Source organism: Prionailurus viverrinus, chromosome E3 (genome assembly GCF_022837055.1).
Source record: "Prionailurus viverrinus isolate Anna chromosome E3, UM_Priviv_1.0, whole genome shotgun sequence".
Taxonomy (NCBI): Eukaryota; Metazoa; Chordata; class Mammalia; order Carnivora; family Felidae; genus Prionailurus; species Prionailurus viverrinus.
The window spans coordinates 22,327,813-22,344,114 of NC_062576.1; the positions used below are offsets into that span (position 1 = coordinate 22,327,813).

At 40.0% G+C, this 16,302-nt stretch overlaps 1 protein-coding gene across 10 annotated transcripts in view; it reads right to left on the bottom strand.

The window, feature by feature from the left end:
- The window catches only part of TNRC6A (trinucleotide repeat containing adaptor 6A), a 205,457-nt gene that overhangs the window by 52,694 nt on the left and 136,461 nt on the right, over positions 1–16,302 (bottom strand). For 9 of the 10 annotated variants that reach the window (XR_007147878.1, XM_047839226.1, XM_047839222.1 and 6 more), the window contains one exon: positions 15,191–15,212. The exons of the other annotated variant lie outside the window; for it this stretch is intronic. Coding sequence is in view for 8 of the 9 variants with exons in the window: in XM_047839226.1 (XP_047695182.1) it covers positions 15,191–15,212 (22 nt within the window). In the remaining variant the exon portion in view is untranslated. The remainder of the gene's footprint in view (positions 1–15,190; positions 15,213–16,302) is intronic. 10 annotated transcript variants of the gene reach the window in all.

Below are 16,302 nucleotides of genomic sequence, written 5' to 3' on the forward strand. Positions count from 1 at the left end.
TTGTTTACTTTCTCTCTCTCTCAAAATAAATAAATATTTAAAGAAAAAAATAAACTCTTACACGTATATGTATTTTCGCTGAATGAATATATATTTTCTGAAATAAGTTTTCCAAAACAAAAAGAGAGTGAAGTGTATGCATGCACTGTTTTTACATTTTTCCAAACATCTTTAATATCTGGCTTAACAGAAAGCAGGTCGATTTCACATCTACTTCTGCATCCAATTTGTTGTGACATCCACATTATGTAGTCTCTAGAAAACTCCACTATGTACTTATGAGAAAAAAGAGTGAAGACCACAAGTAAACTTCCTATCATCATGAAAATAGTGTGACCTTGTGAATTTCATGGAAGTTTCAGACAGCCTCTGGGGAGTCCTCAGATAAATTCTGAAAACCACTGCTCTAGAATATCCATGTGTAGAATGCAGCTGAACATATGGTTCTGAAGTTCGGTGAAGTATGAACCAGAAAAATCAACTTAGCATTCAGCAGAGAGGTGGGAGAAAGGTGACGCGAGCAGCAGAATGAGAAGCATCACCGAGACCCAAAGGAGAGGCTACTGTAGCCGACAGAAGAGCAGTAGCGGCCAGAGAGGCAGGACAGAAAGAGCTTTTAAAAATGGCCTCCCTATTTACTCAAGCAGGGACTTGTTCCCCAAATTCTCCCTGTCCCTCCACGTTCAGGCAACAGGTCTGACAGATTATCTACTGGACAGCATTCAAATGCATCCTTATTATCTCCAATGTCGCTGCTGTGATTTAGGCCCTCCAATTTACTCTTGCAAAAACCTCTTAACTTGGTCTCTGGGGCTTCCATCTTGACTCCCCTCCCCAAATCTATCATCTCTCTGCCCCAAGTTGTCTGTATCATTAAAGTGCTTTCAGAAATCATCTAAAGTCCTTAGCATGGCCCCAGTCTACCACTTCTCCAGATTCATACCCCATTGCATAAACATGCATTTCCTTCTCTCTCACACCAAGAACCTGCCATACTCCAAAAGGTACCATTCTTTTTCAGGATATTCTTTGTGCCTAAAATGCCTTGATACTTTTCTTTTTTTTAATGTTTGTTTATTTATTTTGAGAGAAAGAGAGACAGAGAGAGCACATGAGCAGGGGAGGGGGAGACGGAGAATCCCAAGCAGGCTCCACACTGTCAGTGCAGAGCCTGACGTGGGGCTTCAACTCACAAACCTGCGAGATCATGACCTGAGCCGAAACCAAGGGACGCTCAACCGACTAAGCCACCCAGGTGCCCACGTCCTTGATACCTTTCTTGAAAATCTTTCTCTCCACCTTTCCTAGGAAACAATGAACTACCCCGCAACCCCTCCCCAGGTTCTGCCAGCCTTAAAAGCATTTTATGACAAGCAATTTCCCCTCCTCTTTCCTATAAAACTCTTAATGCATCTCTCGTCCTGCACATGCTTAAGTGCCGCCTTCTTGCTCCTCCCCTTTATCACTGGCATTCCCAAGCACCACACACGACCAAGAACTACTGGCTGAATGAACAACCGAAGAACTGTCAGCATGACATGAACCCAAAGAACAATGTAGAATGATACTGAAGATGAAACACTGAAACACTGACATTTAATCGGTGGAAGAATCAAGAACTGGCAAAGAGAGAATGATCAAAAGAAGAAAGAGTTAAGGACGATGATGGTAGCTGGCTGGTATGTTGCTGAGTAACTCAGTGGTTAGAAATCTCTGCTCTAAACAAACAAACAAACAAACAAACAACCCAGAGCTGGCATCCACAGAACAAGTTCAGTAAATATGATTGTTTATCTGGGAAGTTACCCTAATTAGCCACAACATCATGTTATCCATAATACCAGAAAAATATTTTGAAGGAATTTCATTAGGCCAGTACAAAACACACATACCCACTAAAACTTGTTTATTTTACATTTTTTTGCCATTCTGTGACCCAACTGGTCTTTTGTACAGTTTAAGCAGATGGACAAAATTACTCATGAGAAGAATTTAGATTGACATTTTCCTAAATCGTGCTCCAAATCAAGACTTCCCACTTTGCAAAAAAACCGAAAGAACCAATGTGACAATTAAATTATTAATTTGTGCTACTTTCATGTGTTTTGAGATTTCTTATGCACAAGCATGCTATCACTCTGTAAACTGGAAGCTGCTCTGAAAAACGTCTATTAACTGGGGGAAAAAACCCACAGCAATTGTCCTACATTCAAGTAAAATACCAGGACTAGATAAGAGATATTTAATATCCAAAATCCTAAATATACAAGTTCTAAATTTGTAAAAAAAATTTTTTACTTATTTACTCAGTCATTAGAAATTAAAATTATATGAATATTTACTTCTTTTAATCTTTAAGATAACATTTTAAATGCCATCTGAATATATTTCAGAAAACAGTAAATAAGAGAACTTCCTGTTGGCTATCTACAAGTTTAATAGAAACAATAGTTGAAATACAAAGCAGCCATCAGTATCATGAATTGCTTACCAAACTCCCCAAAACATGAATGATCAAATCTTAATACCTCAAGCCCTTCCTTTAGTCCTACCCTTCCAAAGTCTATAATTTAGCTTTGTGTATGAGTCTTCATATTGGCTACATTGTGAATCTTCCAGAAATACTGGCATAAACAGCAGGCATAGGATACAAAAATGCCATTTGAGACATGATTTCACTTTTAACAGAATGAAATATTACATTGACCTCCAAAACATAGAAACCATATACAGATTTGTGTTTGAATTCTTAAAAGATTTGAAATAGTTGACATCACCAGTTTAAAATAATACTTAATAAGTATCTATAGAATACACAGTGCTTTTAAAGACTTCTTTTGGCAAACTTTAAATTTACCTAAAGTAAGGGGCACCTGGGTGGCTCAGTCGGTTGGGCGTCTGACTTCAGCTCGGGTCATGATCTCACAGTCCGTGAGTTCGAGCCCCGTGTCAGGCCCGCGTCAGGCTCTGTGCTGACAGCTCGGAGCCTGGAGCCTGCTTCAGATTCTGTGTCTCCCTCTCTCTCTGCCCCTCCCCTGCTCACGCTCTGTCTCTGTCTCAAAAATAGATAAAAAACATTAAAAAAAAAATTTACCTGAAGTAAGCATGCCTACCCTCAGTACATGTCATCATACAGGAAAAGACAAGTGTCAAGCTCTCTCTGAAGACACATGGCAAAAGCACCCATGAAAGGGCCTCGGCTGGAAAATGTCATTCTCACATAAGAGCAAAAGTCCAGGGTTGTCCTAAGTATTTCTTATTTTTATAAGAAAAAACACCCTACCTTCTCAAACAAGTATGGGGTAGGTGTAATTGACAAGATAAAAATGTACTGACAACAAGCCAGAGTTTCCAGAAATTAACATTTCTAGCTGTCAATAATTAGGCTCAACTCCAAATGCTTGATGGTTAAGAAATTCTTACCTTTGCTCAAACGGTATTTTAAAAAATAAATGTCACCTATAAACATTCTTTGAAATCTTCATTACAGAGAATGATTTTATGCTCTTAAAAGCCACAAAATAAAGTAACTTCTGGAAGAAAAGTCAACATGTTACAAACTAGTATATTTAAACTGTAACTGCTCATCAGGCAACACCACATTCAAGATTTGTCTTTCTTCCCTACTGTTAATGTTTCCAGTAAGTAATTATAATCTCTTTAAGCCTAAACTCTCAAATCAATTATTCTAGCTGCCGTGCTAAAATAATACGGTAGTTTTCAATAGAATCTGCCTCATGATCAGAGGAAAAGCAAACCCATACGAGTGAAATCAATTCTTCCTGTTTTCCTGATTAGCAGCAGTAGCAGCAGCAATGTCACAGGGGACAGAGTTTCAAAAAGCACAAACCTGACAAAAACTTCAAGCAGATTAGAAAATTCTCTACACCAAGAAATTCTAAAGAAAGGAGCTTCCAACTTCTGTTGCTTTCCCACTCCATAGCTTTCTGCAGGAAATGCGGAAAGGCACAGTGTCACTGAACTGCCATGGAGGTACAGCTCACCAACTTCCCCTGTATTTGAGGCACAATAACTCAAATTCCATCTGCTTATATTCTAAGAGGGACAGGAGGGGAAAGAAGCAGCCAGCTGGTTAAACAATGCAAAGAGCGTTCTGGTCAATTAAGATGAGCCTACAAATCAAATTTATCTAAAACTTAGCCAAACTTTGTACTACTATAAAAATCCTCTTACTCATTAATAAACACACTGGAGGATTTATAATATATTTTCCCTGTATAATATACATTCCCTGTCCTATACTGACTTTGGTGAGTTCTGGAGTGCTGAAGGGCACTGAATGGCACAGAAGGGGCAAGTCTGGCTTTTAAGTTGATACACACAGATGTAAATGCTAGAATTTTCACTGTGGACAAATGGCTGCAGTGTTAAGTGCCACTGGTCAACCTGGACAAAATACCTAAATGCCTGCCAATCCATCAGCTTCTGTTAATCCTCAACAAGTAGGCTGAACTAGATGGCTATTTAAGAAGTTGAAGACTTAAAAACTAATATGAACTATAACAAGCTGTATTTATATTTTACACAGGCGCAAACAAATCTTAATATATTTGTTATAAAGTTATTAAAGTAAGGAAAAATCCCAAGCAGCATCATAAACAACTCAAAATTAAATACTGAATTTAAAATACATATTAAATTGAACTCATTTAGTTGTAATTCGCTTCACATGCCCTAGAGAAATGGGAAGCATACCTGTTCCCCAGTCTTAGGAAGCACCCACTTCTAATCCCTCAGGGAACGTGATCTTCCTACTCAAACATTTCCCACCTCAAATTACTAACACCAAGAGAAACATAGCTGATTTGCCTCCATACAATCCTCAACTCTTCAGCAAAATGCCTGAGCAATCTGTTCTACAGTACAGATCTTCTCTAACAGCTGGAGGATATCCACACAACATTCACAGCATGGTATTTCCAAGATCTTTAGTTAATCTATCCATCAAACCTTGTCCTGTAAGTATGTGAGATTCGAAACAATGGGATGATGGGAAGAGTTTTCAGGCAGATGTACACGCTTTCAAAGAAAAAACAAGTCAGACTGCCCTTAAGTCTCTTTCATAACTTAAATTCTAGAAGTGATCCTTAAATTTGTTTAACTAGTGCTGTTAAGGGAAAGTTGTTTAAAAAAACAGATTCTTTAGCCTCACAGATAAATCAGAATCTATATTTCTTAAAACAAATGTCACATGTGGTTCTCATGTCTGAATAAATTTGGAAAACTGTTATGACAGATACTGTAGGAATATCTGGAGAGCTTCTGAGTTCCATTTGTGACTCAAAAAAAAAGAAAATACCTAACCATTCAACTAAGAGTTAGTAGCAGGAACAACAAAAGTCCCAAACACACTGAAGCTTAAAAAAAATTAAGGGGCGGGGGGGGGGGGTGTGTCACCAAATTTATGCAATAAAGAAATTGTCATAAATTACTGAAGATAACAAATTATTTAGGAAATACAGGATGGTTAGTTGATTTGTCTTAATTAGAAAAAAATAAAGTTCAGATAAATCAGTTAATAATGTCATAAAGTGCTGGCATTTTTAAAAGCTTTTAGAAAAGAAGCAAATTTTTTTCTAAATCTGGATAAACAGCAGGCTTTATAAAAGTCAAGTAATCAAAAAGTAAAAGATTGTTAAGTTTAACCCAATGAAATTATGCAGTGCAACTTATTTTTTCAAGGGTGTGTGTGTGTTTATTCCAAATTAAAAGGCAAACTGGAAAAATATTTGTCCTTTGGAATACGTTAAAGGGATCCATTCTCTCTCCCCTCCCACTGCCTACCCCAATTTTCCCTAACAGAGGGACGGAAAAGAGGTACTGTTTTGGTTTAAGGCCCCTAAAGCTAACATAGGGAAATATTCAACAGAGCCACTAGAATTTAGGGCCAGAGTTCAAGCTAAGAGTATAAAAGTTATTTAATTTTGCTTTTCTTCTTCTGACTATATATTTTTACATCCTCTGCATACATATACCCCCTTATGGGATCTAGTATTGGGCAAAATTTAGATATTTTTGTCTGGTATCTCATCCTCAGAACAACTTCAAACATATGACATAGTCTGTAATGTTGGAAATATTTCCATCAAATATATCAGACAGAATGCTAATAAGCGTATTACACAAACAGCTTGTGCAAGCTGATAACAAAAGCTCTAGGCCCAAGGGGTGAATGGGTTACAAACAAGAATGGGTAATTCATAAGATGAAAAAAGTACAAGTGATTAAACATGATATTCCATTTTACCAATAAACAAATGCAAATCAAAGCAATAAAATACCAATTTTGGCCTGCCAAATTTATAAAGATGTTACGCCCCATTTTCATGCTGCAAGACATCTTCTTGCACTATGGCAGAGACGCTGCCCTGTGATTCACCCAAGCTGGGTTGGGCCCTACTTTAGCGAGAGGAAAAAGCAAATCATCGTCTGGGTGAGGGAAAGCCCTGAACTGACCTGGACACTGTATGTGGTTTCTGGAGACTGAGACTGCCAGGACACTGCACAACCACAGTGGTGGTAATTAAAACTTACCAAGTATCAGCTGGATGCCAGACAATATAGCTGGTATCTATCTTCAGGATTCTATAAACTTGAAATAGTATTTCCATTTTTACAGATGAGGCAACTAAGGCTTAGAAAAAGGCTGCCCATGATCCAACATCTACTAAATGGCAGAGCTGAAATGTGAAACCAAACTGGACCCCCAAACCAATGTTTCTCCTAGTATAAAGTAAGTTTCCTCTTACTTATAAGAGCAAAATCAAACTCTCTGAAAATACGGAAATCACTGATTAGGGCTTAGCCACTCTAAAAGCTGCAAATCAAAAATTTCTATCATAAGGTGTCTATATTTAGCATTTACTAACCTCTGGCCCAGTGATTTATGTTCTATATTATTTCATTTCCACAATATCAAGTAGCCTGGATTATCTCTTTTTAACCAAGTCAAACCGAGGCTTAGGGGTTGAGAACGTGCCCAAGGTCACAGAAATAAGAATACAAAGGCGATATTCAAATCGAATGCTATCTGATTCAGAAGCCTGGACTTTTAACACTATGCTGTGTTTACGCTAGAATTCCAAGATTATCATCTTCAGTAGAAGATTCAATACTTTCTGCTTCAGGCCAAATGCTGTCTTTATGCACGATTTTATTAAGTGCGTTTTCACTAAGACTACAACACTGAGCCCGCTCGCACTCAGTACGCATTCTGAAACACAGCTACTACTCTTATTAGAACTAAATGAAGAACATAAAAGTGGAAATTACGACCTATGCTGTGTTATTTGCTAGTCTGGAGCTTTCTCTTACCTGGTCATAGCTGATAAAGCTATTCTTGCTAATCTCTCCTGACTTCTCAAAAATTTAAACCAGAGGACTCTGGGTTTGTTTCCTTTGAAACTGAAGACCTAACTGTTGCCAAGGCAGAATCTCAGGGTAGGACACAACCTCAGGATACTCCCACAAGCTCCCCAACAACTATGGGATCATTGGCCACTGCATCTACTTTCCAACAACAGTTTGCCTGCTGACTGCAGGGATCTCTGCTTCTCTCCTATTTCCTGTCTTTGTCCTGCCCCAGCCTCATCACAGATCTCTAAAGTTACAAAATCTTTCATTTCTACTTATTTTAATAATTTACTGGCATTTATAAGCGAACATACCTACGTTGGCTAGAAATAAAATGTTCCTTACCTTACAAGCAAAAAGGGGTCCTTAAGTGTCATTACCTCATTGATCACATAAATGTAGATTTACATGTATAAACGTATATAAATCATTTCTCTTTCTCAACAGGAGGAAAGGAAAAATGGTGGCTTTGATATACCTAAACAGAGTAATTTTACTATTTCCCTGGGAAGCAGAATTTTCCCCTTCCAGTTAGTGCAGAGCTACAAAAAGAGTTACTTACAAAGCTCAAAGACACCTCCCACGAGAAGAAACACCTTTGCCATTAGTAAATTCTTCACCAACAGGAAACCTGCTTCTCCTTCAAAGAGGTCAGCACATATTTGCCTTCAAAAAGTTACCAAGATGGCACATCTGGGATCAGAACCTGGTCTGTCTCTATGACTTAATACCTGCCTATAACATAGAAGTCGTGTTTCTACATTATACTATGTGTGTGTGGGGGGGGGGGGGGGGACACTGCATGAAAGCCCCAATTCTAACAGAACTTCCCAACCTGTGTGACAAAGAATCACAGGTGTGCTGAGGGGAGGAGCACCTCAGCGGCTGCACAACCAGACTCTCTGGGACTGTCAGCCTCAGCTGGGGGTTGGCCACTGCTGTTTACCTTAACAGCCCCACCAATACCATTTCCACGTGAGCCACTATGTGATCAGGTCAGGCAACACACTTTGAGTCACATCTTTTTGGGTCTCAGCTTCTCCTCTGAAAATCTATGCAGCACAGGAATTCTTGGCCAAGCCACCAAGTTCCTGAATTTCAATATCACAGGACTGTGACTGAAAAACTTAAGACCTTATGAAGGAATAAGCCGAAACCACAGGTAAATATATTTACCTAAATATAAATATATTTACCTATATCTGCACTAACACAAAGATGAGAATGGGAACACAGTGGGGGACAAGGACTTGGAGTTGGTTTTGTCATGAACAACACTGACAACAGTACACGAGACGGGATCAGACACAATAAATACTTCATGAACGTTAAATGAACAACAACAACAACAACAAAACAATGACACTTTATGGATCCTAACTTTGGGAAAATGGGTTACCACACAATTATTTTGCATTTATCTTTGTTTCCCAAAGGTTGTGAAACATAGCTGACACTGGCAGTGACGATTAAAAGAAAAAGCAAAGAAGTGCTTTATTTATTAATGAGAAGGGAACAAATTACACACTTTTCTTCCTTGGGCTGAAATTGAGTCATTTCCATCATATTCCCAAAGCTAAACTGTGTCAGCTTCACCAAAGAGCAAACTAAAAAGAAGGGACTCTTCAGAATATACTTCTCCATCCTTCTGCAGAGTGCGTGACATGGAGGCTCTGCGGTTTTTTGGTCAGAGTCTCTTTACATCCTCCTTAATTAAGGAGCTGGAGCAAGGCATTCCAAGCTTAATTAGAAGTCAGGTTTTGTACCAAAAAGGGATTCATTCATTTTCACTGTGTGGAAGTCTGACACACGGTGAAAGCTTTTAGAAAATTGGCTTCTTACTTGGTCCTCAAAACTCCCATTCTTTTTCATCAACAGAGATGAAGTAAACAATTTCAGAGCTTTCTCTAGTGATTCTTGAAAAGCCAACCACTTTATACACTGCAATTGTCAGATCCTTCCTGATTCATGAAATTATGCCGGTGATAACAAGTTTTTATTTATTTCTCTGTGCTCAGGGAAATACCATAAAAACCTGTTAAAAGATCTCTCTGGAATTTTCAAAACATGCTTTAGGGGTGCCCGTGTGGCTCAGTTGGTTAAGCATCCAACTTCAACTCAGGTCATGATCTCACAGTTTGGTGGGTTTGAACCCTGCACTGGGGTCTGGGCTGACAGCTCGGAGCCTGGAGCCTGCTTGGGATTCTCTCTCTCCCTCTCTCTCTGCCTCTCCCCTAATCGCGCTCACGCTCTCTCTCTCTCTCTCTCTCTCTCTGTCTCTCAAAAATAAATAAATAAACTTAAGGGGCACCTGGGTGGCTTAGCTGGCTAAGCATCTGACTTGGGCTCAGGTCACAATCTCCCGGTTCATGAGTTCGAGCCCCGCGCCAGGCTCTGTGCTGACGGCTTGGAGCCTGGAGCCTGGAGCCTGCTTCAGATTCCTTGTCTCCCTCTCTCTCTGCCCCTCCCTCACTTGTTCTCTGTCCCCTCCTCAAAAATAAAAAATAAAAAAAATAAACATTAAAACATGCATTTATTTGGTTTATTCAGTGAATATTATTAAAGCATGGGCAATAGCGTAGCCTTCCTGTTTTGTTTCCCATGTAAATACAGGGCTGTTTTCAAAGAAAAAGCAGCAGTAGAGCCCAGTAGAGTCAGTCCTCAAATCCTGGCTCAGACACTCAACAGCTGCATAACCAATAGGCGAGTTACTTTTCTTGGCCTCAATTGCACTTCTAAGCGGTGACAATACTATCTACTTTCATAGGGCTGCTGAAGGGAGTAAATGCAGACTTAACATTGTGCACACACACTGATAAAGCCCTACTCCCATATTAGTTTTTCAACATCCTACTTCACAAAGACTCAGAGTTCCCAGCCTGCTACCCTGGCCTCTCCCCTGGGTCCCACACATCTCCCCCAATTCAATAGCTAAAGATTACTCTTAGCACATGAAGCTTTTAGGACACTGCTCCAGTATGTGTTCTGAATCACTGGTGACTACTCATTATTAGTGATTAAATATTCAGAATATTTCCCTTGGTTAAAGTAAATATAAAGCAGTGCCTGACACACAGTAGGTGCTCCAACTTAGCTATTATGGTGTCTCCAATATGACTTGACATGTAGTCAATTTAATAGGTCTTGAATATTTTGATCATTCTCTAGGAGCAATGAAGTTAAGCAATGAAATTGTGTTTGATTAAAGAAAAAATCCTCTAAGGCTAGAATTGAGTAAGAAGGGGGGGGGGGGGGGAAGAGACTGAGCAAGAACAAAGGCTTCCAAATGTGGCAAGGAACAAAAATGTGTTTTAAATGTTGATCCAATTTTCATTAAGAGTTTTTAGTTAATCCAGAAAGAGAACAGCAGCAATAAACTATGCTTCCCTATGTGAACACCAGCAAACAAAAAAATCATTATCTACTATTTTCCATTACTGCTTCCATCCCAGCCTCCCTTCATCTCCTTTTCAGAGCTCTGAGGTTTGTTACTCTCTGGAATATAACTTGCTTATAAAAATCACCTGAAGAAAGCACTGGTGAGAGAGAGAGAAAAGAAGAAGAAGGAGGAGGAGGAGGAGGAGGAGGAGGAGGAGGAGGAGGAGGAGAGGGGAGGGAAAGGGAGGAGGAGGGAGGGAGGAGGAGAGGTTAGCTGTCAAAAATTAACAGTGTTTATTCTTTTACAAGGAATATATAATCAGCATGTTTTCAAAACAAGCCAGTGTCAGAGCTGAAAAGCCGCTTTTAAAAAATTACTTTTCTTACTCAAGTTCCCAAGGGTGTTGTGAAGCAGGGGAATATTAACTCCTTCCCTGCCTTTACATTATGTAGGCCACAGGGCATTCTTAAAACTTATCCATCTATTCGCATACCTCACCCTAAATTTTTCAGCATTTGACTCCCTTGTTGTTTGAAGGAGAAACTCATACATATTTTTAAAAGACATTTCAAATATTCAAACATTCAAATATTCATGCTCCTTACAGTTTTTCAAAAAAGTTCAAGTCACAAGGTGAGAATAAAACTTTCAAGAATTTCATTATGTCTCGCATTATGTTGGCTCACATTTTTATCTGATGAGTTATGAATCCACTGCACCCAGAAATAAACACCTACTTGTCTTCATGTAACAGAGCTGGTCAAGAATTTAATTTATGATACTTCACAAAAACCCAACTTTGATATAAACGGTCTTACCACAGGGTGAAAGCAACATGAGTGTTATTTAACCAGAAATGGCAGTAGCCTTAGAAAGAACAGCTTGTTAAAGTCAGAACTCTCTAGAGGGTGCTACAGCCAAACTGGTAATGCTCAGTCTGAACACTAAGATCTTGATTCTTGACAATCAAGAAGGCTCTAGAGCTATGCGACCTAATCAAATTTAAAATTCAGTTCCTTGGTCACAGCTTTCTGCCCCACAGCCCTCTGTCACATTTCTGTCAAGTATGTGATAGCCACAAATAACTCAACCTGGGCCTGATACAGACTCTAATATGGAAAGACAAAAAATGCTGCTGACAGTATATTCTGGATTATGTGGATTCTCCTGATTTTTAAAGGTTGGCAATCAAAATTTTAAAGGATAATAAAAATACTGTGTGGAGGGGCGCCCGGGTGGCGCAGTCGGGTAAGCGTCCGACTTCAGCCAGGTCACGATCTCGCGGTCCGTGAGTTCGAGCCCCGCGTCAGGCTCAGGGCTGATGGCTCGGAGCCTGGAGCCTGTTTCTGATTCTGTGTCTCCCCCTCTCTCTGCCCCTCCCCCGTTCATGCTCTGTCTCTCTCTGTCCCAAAAAAATAAATAAACGTTGAAAAAAAAAAAAAATTTAAAAATACTGTGTGGAGACCAGAGGAGACTGAGGAGACAGGACAACTAAATGCATTTGTGTATCTAGCACAGGATCTTAGAAGAGAAAGAAGTTAATGGAAGAAACAGTGAAATCTCAATAAAGTCTAGAGTTCCGTTAATACCCACATCAGTTTCTTAGTTTTGACAAAGGTGTCACAGAAATACAAGACGTGAATCATGGAAAAACTGGGTGGGGTGCATATGGGACCTCTACTACCTTTTCAACTTTTCTATATAGCATCAATTATTCCAAAATCAAAAGTTTAATAAACAATAACAACTGTGTGTGCCAAACCTGTCCCACAAGCCTCCAGTTTGTAATCTCTAAACACCACGAATCCCAAATCACAAACACCTCACAGATATTATACACAGCACAAATATAAACAATACATTCTCATAAACGAGAATAATCGTGACCAATTATGAAGGGAGATGCCATCAGAAGAAGGGTAAAACGAGTAAAACGCTGGCAAAACGACATAATGCACCTTGAAGGGTTTCACAGCCTAACATTCTCAGAATTGTGCAAAGTCTAAAATCTAAAAGATTCAAATATATTCATATTTTAAGTATAGATGTACACCCATGGGCCAGGCAAAAATCTAAGATGGACTATAACCATGCGCCCCAAACGTAAGATACATCATAACAGCCTAAGAAATCGGGAAGGGAGGGCCAATGGCCACTGGAGCGATCCGGCGGACGATGAGCTCTGAGAGTCTGGAAACATTGAAAGGGCCTCCTTGGCCGAGGAGTTGGATCAAAAAGAAACAGAAACAGGGATGAACATGAAAGAGAGAAGAATGCTCTGCCAAGTATAAAGGAGTGAGGGGCAAACAGCCTGGTTAGATCATGGGAGGTCAGATCAAAGAGGGCCTTGAAAGCCAAGCAGAGAAGTCTGGCCTTGAAGCAGGGCAAAGGGACAACGTAACATCCCTACAGAGGGAAGGGGTGTGAGGAAAGCAGAGCATGAAGAAGATGAATTTGGTCATGTGCCTACTACATTAATTTGGAAATGCTCACCCCCCCCTGTATCATTCCACACCCCTGTAACTTTCTCACATATCCAGGTTCAAAGCCACAATGTCACCCTCAATTCCCCCTCTGATCTCACCAGCTGCAATCCTACAAATTCTATACCTCACACATCTTTCATCCATCTTCTACCCCTGCTGCCAAGACCTCAGTTCAACTCGTCTTTACCCTGTCTGCTCCTCCTCTTCCCTCCCTGGTACTGTTTCTATTGGGGACACTAGACACCACTGACAAAGAAACATTCCTGAAGCATAGCTTATGACCGTGATCTTTGCTGGCTCTCCACTCTCTCTTTTTTAAGACTCAAATCAGTAGCTTACTTATTTTTATTTACTTTAATTCCAGTCCCGTTAACACACAGTGTTATGTTAGCTTTCGGTGTACATAATACAGTGATTCAACCATTCCACACGTTGCCAGGGCTGGCTTTCCACTCTCTAACCAGCAGGAAGCCCTACGATTTCCCCCTACCTCCAGGTCTATATTCTGTCACTTCCCCCAACACTCCCACACTTATTCTCTGAATACTCCCTCTTCTTGTCCACCTGCTTCCTCTGCCCAAAGCGCCTTGCTTCTCTTAGCTCCATCTTCCAGCCAAGACTTTCCATGCACAATGACTGACAGCTTTCAAAAAAGAACAAAAAAACAAACCATGTCACACTCTTCTGCTTAAACTCTTCCATGGCTCCTGTCTATAAAGCGCACGTCCAGGCTCCTGGGTCCACAGAGCATGTAAGGCCTCCATTGGCCTAACTCCTGCCTATCCCTTCAGAAAAACCCTTCCACCCTCTACCTACTTACTGCTGGGTATTTGGTGCTCTAGGGATATCCACTGCCGGATCACATTATTTCTTGTCTCTGGACCTTCAATCATGCTGATCCCCTCTGTCATTTCCTTCTTTCCTGGGTTTGGCTGTTTCATCTTTTAAGATCCATCACCCCAAGGAGATTTTCCTTACCTGCACCCCCACCCCCCGCCTCCTCCCTGCGCCTTCCTGTCCTGTGTTAAAGAAGCTAACTGTCACTCCTCTGCATCCAGGACAACATCAACATTTTTACTTGAAGCAAATCACCTCACACTATCGTTACGCATAGGTGTGTCCTTCTACTGCCGCTTTCTCCAGTAAAACGTAAGCTAAGACTGTTCTTATTCACTCTTACACACTTGCTCCTAATAAGCATTACCTTAACGAACGCTGACCTCAAATAAAAACAGGAGGTACTGGCTGCGTATCTCAACCAAATGTAGAGGACATACTTCTGATACAGCTAAAAGTAAAAACTCAGAATCTTCGAACCTAACAAGTTCAGCATCTGAGAGCCCTACACCTTTCATTACCAGGCAGTCAACTCCCGGGAGGGCAAAAAATTCGTGATTCAGGATCTGAGAGGAATGAGGATCCTGCCTCCTCACCACCCCGAAGGCTTTTGCTTGACATGTACCGGGAGCTGTTCAACCCAGCAAAATAACCATGAGGTTAGCAATCCACTATTCTTAGTAATTAAATAGAGAGCGGGCATCATCGTCTGCCTCTAGGAAGGAGTTGGGGACAACTGTATACAGAGACCAAGGAATAAAGCAAGAGAGGAGGCGAGAGTCTCAGAGGTAACCCCAGATAAGAAGACTTTTAAGTGGAAAACTGAAGGGAAGGTACATGTGCTCAAAGACTCAAATCAAGGGAGTATGTTAGGAAGTGGTGTTCAACCTAGGAGACAGCTGTAAGGTAGGTCTTGAGGCGGTACATTTTAAAAGTGGCAATCTACACCACAGTAACCATTAACCCCAAAGGACGTCACTGAAGAAGTCTGTCCCCACCCCTCTCTTCTTTCATGCTCTTCACTCTCCCATCCTGGGGGTTAATAAAAATGCATATCAACAACCTTTATGAAAAAAAAAAAAAAAAAGGATAAAAATAGCTTTAAACAACGTACCTTTGATTTTTTGTTCAGTGGCCTAAAATAAAAACAAACAAACAAAAAACAATGTAAATATGAAACTGAAAGAAATGGATTGTTATGATAAAATGTTCATATATTACTATTACATAAGACATATACACTTTTATTAAGGAATTTGTCACTCAGATGAACTGCATAGGAAAAGATATGCAAAGAAAGCATGCTTTTCCCACAGATGTGCCCCATTGTCTCTGACACAATGTTTAGTAATAAAAAATTTTGAAATGTTTCTTTTAGATACATAGCAGAGAAGACATCATTGTATGATAGTAAATAAAAAAAAAAGGGACTGCACTGTTCTCATTATTTAGTTTTTAAATGATTTTTATGTAACTTGTCACCTTTAACATTTCGTGGATCTACTGAATTTTGCGTATGTTTAAATGGCTTCAAAAATTCTTCTTTCAAATGATAAAAGATGGATTAAGTTTTCTGGAAGAAAAGCTGAAGTGAGGTTAAACATGGTTAACTTTTAAGTATTTCTTAGTGGGAGAAAATACATCAAACATATCTGTCGCTTCTGACACACCCGACGATTCAGTAAGATCACTGTGTTCAGAAGCTGAACTGCCACAAAGCCCGCCTTTCCGTGCCTGCCCCATCGCACACCCTGAGGTCTCCTCATGAGGAGCAAGGGCTTGTGACTCCAACTTCAAGGGCCCCCAAAAGAAAGAAGTGATTACAGACAGAGGCCACAAGCGAAAATCAACTTTTTTATTAAGACCAATTGCATGGGAGTCCTAAAAATAAAAGACACGAGGAGAGGCAGGGAGGTGAGGAAAGACCAAATAATTAGTAGCTGAAGAACCAGGAATTCTTCCAAAATAAAGACAAGGCTTTCCTTAAGTGCCATGGGGCATGATAATTTTGCTTAGTCATATGAAAGTACTGTCATTAAAAATATCATTTTTTGAATTAGATCATTATAGAACTAGGTGGTAAAGGACTATATGGCAATTACCCTACTCCTGAAGCCACACTGAACAATCTTCCCCTGGAGAGGCAGAGTCAGTGTGGCCAGTGAGCTACTTTACCAAGCTTTAGAGCACTAATGCTGTGGCAAATAATGGAGGCCCATCTTTTAC